The 6,719-nt window shown below is 36.2% G+C and overlaps 1 protein-coding gene across 1 annotated transcript; it reads right to left on the reverse strand.

Annotated features, from left to right (window-relative positions):
• Positions 1–202: 202 nt before the first annotated feature.
• LOC149781569 (protein deadpan-like) lies at positions 203–5,117 on the reverse strand. The gene is made up of 3 exons (XM_089935610.1): positions 4,958–5,117; positions 3,551–3,646; positions 203–2,123 (listed from the first exon to the last, which is right to left on the reverse strand). The coding sequence occupies exons 1-3, from the start codon at positions 5,009–5,011 to the stop codon at positions 1,593–1,595; spliced, it is 681 nt and encodes a 226-aa protein (XP_089791736.1). The 5' UTR covers positions 5,012–5,117; the 3' UTR covers positions 203–1,592.
• Between the last annotated feature and the right edge of the window lie 1,602 nt (positions 5,118–6,719).

The raw sequence follows: 6,719 nt of genomic DNA on the forward strand, positions 1-6,719 counted from the left end.
GTCAATACGGCAGGAAACAGGTCGTTGTGTTGTTGTTTTGTTGCTTTGTTTTTTGGGAGATTTTTTTTACAGAGATGGAAAGAAAAATATTCTTACCCTGAGACAAACAGACATACATACGGTTTCTTCATCGTATGAAATGAAAGGGGGTACAACTTAAGATAGACAGAATTGAAGCATTCAAGACACCATAAAATGTATCGACATTTATTTATTATTTATCACAGATCAATTATCACAGCACTATATAATTTAAAAATTTTCAATACAACCATATAAAATACAACACGGCTTACGTCGAATTTTGTAATTTTAACAGGAACTTTTGTTGATGGCGGAGACTTGTCGTACCATGATCCAGTTTTATCAATTTATCTAAATGTATAAGCCTGTACTTATGACAACGAATGAGGACTGGTCTTAATGTATAAGCTTGTACTTATTACAATGAATGATGACTGGTCTTAATGTGTAAGCTTGTACTTATTACAGTGAATGATGACTGACCGAATGATGACTGGTCTTAATGTATAAACCTCTACTTATTACAATGAATGATGACTGATCGAATGATGACTGGTCTTAATGTATAAGCCTATACATATTACAATGAATAATGATTGACCGAATGATGACTGGTCTTAATGTATAAGCCTGTACATATTACAATGAATAATGACTGGCCGAATGATGACTGGTCTTAATGTATAAACCTCTACTTATTACAATGAATGATGACTGATCTAATGTATAAGCCTGTACATATTACAATGAATAATGACTGACCGAATGATGGCTGATCTTAATGTATAAGCCTGTACATATTACAATGAATAATGATTGACCGAATGATGACTGGTCTTAATGTATAAGCCTGTACATATTACAATGAATAATGACTGACCGAATGATGACTGGTCTTAATGTATAAACCTCTACTTATTACAATGAATGATGACTGGTCAAAGTTGAAGCACCTAAATAATTCCTTCTTAAGCAATCAGATGGCTGGCTATCGGAATTCAGTTTGAGTCAAGCTTTTTCTTTGGTGAACTAGGTGTCAAGTACAACGCAAGATTATGACATAGTCAATATCGTGCTCCACTGGCTATTGCCTTCGCAGGCGAGACAGAAATACATTTCTTGAAGTCACGACTTCATTGTGAATTAACTTTCTTTCCCTTGTCAGTGAAAAACGTAGATCTAGAAATCACTTTCTTAATCATATTAATATCTTCTTACTTATATCTCCGAAGAAAAAAAAATATGCATTGATTTTCTCTTCACAAATTACATATTGAAAACAAGGTAGTACATGCACCAACATCAATGAACACATTTGTGATACATGTGGCAGTGACATGAACTCAGATCTTAACGTATTGGTCGGACTCTCTCTCTCTCTCTCTCTCTCACACACACACACATTTCGCCGTCTTAAACAGTAAAATGAAATATTTTCACATCAGTGCGCATGTGCGAGTAACTTGAGACTGTCTTATTGAGATAGCTTATTTAGCATGTTACTATTTTTGGACCATTTATATACACTGCAACATGAAATATAAGTTTGTTATTTGTAGTGTACAAATTCACCATGGTCTCCATACACTTTCAAGTCTACATGGAACAACAACTTCATTTACGCGTGCTGAAAATGAACACCTAAATGACTTGGATTTGTCTCGATTTATGGATGACGACGGTCTGACATCACGTGACTTGTTTTGTAGGGAAAATGGAGTTGCTTCTCGGAAAGCTGAAATCGGGGGACTGATCGGTTGAAAAATCATGGAATGATTCTGTCTGAAGTGGGAACCTACAACTCTCAGAGGAGTGGATTGTTCATTAACATGATTAGGGTCTTCCCTGGCATGCAGAACGTCTGTAACAGTCTCTTTCAAATGATTCTCAAGTCTTTTAGCGAGGTTGTTTCGTCCATCTTGGAATTTAAGATATCGCATGGTTTCTTGGGTACAGTCCTGAAATCCACTTTCATACTTAACCGCAGCAATGGGGTCACTTGCTATTGCAGCACTTATTTGATTCCTTTGAACTGTTTGAAGATATTTCACGGTTAGCTCCAATACGTCTGCTTTATCCAATCGGGATTTTTGTGTGCCCTGCAAATGAATGAAAATGATTCAAGGATCATATTTGTTCTGAGAGAGAGAAAGAGAGCAATCCCTTTAAAAATAGGAATAACTAATTTCGGCATAAGCGCTACACTAAGCTTAACGTACGGTTCCGGCAGGGGAAAACGTGGCTTATCCGGTTCTTATCCTTCACCTCGCCTAACAAGTATCTAATGTCGTCATCACTGAATTTCTCAAAATGAATCATTTCGGCGTGTTATTAGTTATAAATATTTAGGTTTAAAACAAAAATAGCAGGCTAAAAGGATCAATCGCCCACTCGGACGATTCAGCGGTGTTAGATTGGTTGAATGCCACGGATGATATCATGTCGAAATTAACAATACAAATGTTCATTAATCCCACTGAATTCTAAGACGACAAGCAAAACACACGTACTAGATAAATGGACCCCAATGCATCAGATTGTAAGAGATGATTTACAGCGTAGCAATATAAATCATATGGCGAATAACAGTCCTTTCAAGTGCACTGGATCCAACAAGGGATTACGTGTGCCAGGGATTCAGATAAATGAAATAAACTGACTAATTAAGAGTCGAAAAAGCTCAGGCCAATTAGATACTAGTTTTGCACTGTCCGTTGTCAGTTTATTGTATTTGCATATGTGTGTGTGTGACGGCTAGAGTAAAATATAAGTAGAAATGGTTAAATAATATTTTCCAAGCAATAATTATACATAAGCAACTTTTTATGCATCTAAAAATCTTAAGGCAAAATCCGATTCGCTTCAGGAAGATAAAAAGGAATAACAAAAATGAGGAAAAACGGTTTAGATTCAAGGGAGGTAATTCGTTCGAGGCACTGTGATCCAGATTTGGACTACTTCCCTTACTTCAACCAAGGGCTTAAGTGATTTATTTTTGTTGGGTTACATGTTTAAAAACAGACGATTTGACGATTTTCCAATTTATGTTCGGTCCATTTTTTTCAGTATTCATTTTTTCTGACATCAAACTTCTCATACAGTATGCCACTCTGCAAGTATTTTTTTATCTGCTGAAAAATACATTATGATGCAGCCAAGCGTTTTCCCCGAGTAATTTCCACATGGGTGGCCAGAACTCTACAAAGTTTGAAAGAATTTGTAACTTTCTTGTTAATTAAATTTCTAAAAGAAAAACATTTCATATATCAAAGTGTTGAATTTCGTTTTAGTGTAAAGATTTTGTTTATTGTATGGAAGTTGTAGCATATATGTACTTTAAATAAAGACTATCAGACCAAATGTTTTAAATATCTTCTTTCCTTTTGTCAGTTGTTTCGTCGTTAAGTAAATGTAAGTAATTTAAATATATTACTTTTCTAAAATATATGAAGTTAAATAGAAATACCATACAAATGGCATGCTAGCGCTATGAACAAATAAATAAATAAACCTGTGATTTGCTTACCGTGTGTTGAAGATCTTTCAAGAGTAAAGTCTTCAGCTCGGCCAAACATTTATTGATTCGATCACGTCTCTTCTTCTCTATTAATGGCTTCTTGATCTAAAGAAAATACGACACTGGTAATTAAAGGAGCATAATTTGAAAATAATAGTATTTCTCACAACGTAGTACTTGCTTATTGCTAGTAATACATTGCATGACGCCTAATATTACAACATTATCAGCGACACGAGTAGTGTATGGTGCGCCCCCATACACTACTGACATGCTAATACCACTAATAATAATGTGTGTGTGCAATTTGGATTTTTAACGTAGCTTTAAAACAAATGTCAGACATATCGCTACGATGTCGGCAGTGTGACAGTTTATAGTGATTCCCCACCCAGTCACATTATCTTGAGTCTTGACAGTCCTAACACTAACCTCTTAATGCTGAGCGCCAGGTGAGGCAGCAGCTAGTACTTTTTTATAAGTCTTTGGTCGGCCGGGGATCGAACCGGCGACCACCGGAACGGTCAATAATACTACTAACAATATATATGTATGTATGGATGGATGGATGGATGGATGGATGCACGCACGTACGTATGTATGTATGAGTGTATGATTGTATGTATGATTGTTTTTATGAACAGGGTATAAAAGCATCCAGTACAGTCCAGGCTTTGTTTTATGGATGGATGGATGGATGCACGCACGTATGTATGTATGTATGAGTGTATGATTGTATGTATGATTGTTTTTTATGAACAGGGTATAAAAGCATCCAGTACAGTCCAGGCCTTGTTTTACAAAAAGTTTATGTGTCCTCAACAACAACAACAAAAAAAAAAACCCACAAAAGATAACAAAAATCCAACTGCATATAAATTAAAAGATAGCATTAATGACAAAGAACTCAGCTAATCATCATGGAACGCACTCTAAGGCAAAAATGTTGCCTCTGTGAGTAACCTGTTATGACATGCGGGAGAACGTGCAGGGCCTATTCTGCATTCCTGAACCGAAACGCGTTACTACTCCTACTACTACTAATAATAATAATAATAATAAAAAGAAGAAGAAGAACAAAAAGAAGAAGAAGAAGAAGAAGAATTGGCGGCGGCACTTTATGCACGGATAAGAATGACACTATGCCATGGAAATGGGAAAAATAAGTCTGTCACAAAGACACTAACTCTGCTGGGGCACTTAACCCGCGAACCTTGGATTACAAGGCAAACGTTCTTCCAACTGAGCTACGGTGCCTACCAATAATAATAATTACTGATAAAGGTGACAATCATTAAAATAGTTGTGAGCATCACCTTGTACTATTCACGAAGAAACTATGCACACGAACTCTATGTTAAATAACAAACAGAAAAATGCGTCTTGAGAGAGAGAGAGAGAGAGAGAGATGTTTACTTTTCTTATAGAAATTCCGGCAGTCTGTGAATCTCTTGGCTGTACGTCATACATTTTGAATTAAATCCGATTCACCGTATTATAGGCAATGATTATACTTCCACAACTTCTTTACTTTGTGTAAAAATGGAACAGTTTGGTCGCATAGTTCAGTGAATGGGTATTTATACTCCTGGCCTGCCAAGTGTTGAGTATTCATATGCGTTATCCAGTCTCAACCAATCAGAGGACTCTTCATGTAATCTAAACAGTTCAGTGGGTTCCTTTTGTCAACGCTAGCGGTTTGCGGTGAAGCGTAGACGGTTTATAGACACACATAATAAATGCCACGTGCCACGCCATCGGGACCTGGATTAAATTGCCACAAATAATGCCCATGTGACTCCGGAAGGAGTAAAAATTAAATTCCATCAGATAAATCTTAAGTAAACAAATCAGCGTGTCTAGGAATATATGGTTTTGAGAAATAATACTCAGTAATGGGGGCCATATGGTGATATAGTTGTTGATTCTTTAAAGAGGTACAAAGAAAGAAAGAACACATGCTTTGGATATTAATTAGCTTTTGAGTAGGTAATTTCGACTGAATTTTAAAAAAATAATTTAAAAACATATTTTAAAAAATATTGTATTTATTTAATATATCACATAGCTAAAAAGAAGTTTCGAACTCAGTTCGACACTCCGTAGAGTATGAATTAAAAAAATTCTAACCTGTATCATAGTGTGTGTGTGTGTGTGTGTGTGTGTGTGTGTGTGTGTGTGTTTTATCATTACATTGTTTTGAAGTTACTGTTAATATTTGATCATATTTTGATTACACTAATCTCCAATTTGCGATATTATACAGCATAAAGTATGCGACATCTTTTGGCTGTATCAATTATTTTGACGATGGTTGACGATGCTGAAGTGAGACACACAAACCAATGATAACAGCCTTGCGTGATTATCAGGATGTTGAATAGATGTCATCAAATGCTTTCAAAAAGAGGGCCACCGAACTTACCTTTAATCGCGATTATCTGAAAGAAATTCCAGATGCATGGAAATAATTTTTAGTGAGCTAAAACTTATGAAAACGAAGTATCAACAGTCAAAAGAAACCAGTCAGTTTCCAGCGAAATTAAGCGTGGCTGGTAAAATAGTCAAAGATAATTTTCTTGATTTTAACCAAATTATTAGACGTAGCAGAAAGAGCAACAATAGCGTGTACCGTTGTCCTTTGCTAATTTACAATGACGATAAGAAGGCCGAAGGCGCACAAACCTCTCAGGTCTTGTAGATAAATTCTGAAGAAAGAAAAAAGCGACGTTAGAGATGACGTTGAGGAGGACAAACAAACATTTGTTGCAACTTGAACCGTTTTAACCAAAGATGTCAAATCTGAAGCCAGCATCGTGGAAGGTAATGTCCACATGCAGCAGGTGACACCGCTAATTATAGCAGAAAATGTAGAAAACGGTCTCCGAAGAATATTGTCGAGAAAACCTGCAGAACTTAAGATAAACCAATAGAGAAAGAACCAGCAGAACATTCCAATAAACCGTCAGATAATTCCGACGACGACCCAGACCGCCGCACATCTTTACCATCAAGGAGTACACGAGGTCAAAGGACGTCTGTAGTGATGATTCGTCATTAAAATCAAATAAAACCCAATACTTGGGTGGAAGCCGACATTTTTCATATTCCACGATGATATAGTATTTTTCTATCTTACAACTTGTGTACACTCCAGGAGAGTCATAACAATGTTACA

Source organism: Sinohyriopsis cumingii, chromosome 15 (assembly GCF_028554795.1).
Source record: "Sinohyriopsis cumingii isolate HCF-2022 chromosome 15, ASM2855479v2, whole genome shotgun sequence".
Lineage (NCBI taxonomy): Eukaryota > Metazoa > Mollusca > Bivalvia > Unionida > Unionidae > Sinohyriopsis > Sinohyriopsis cumingii.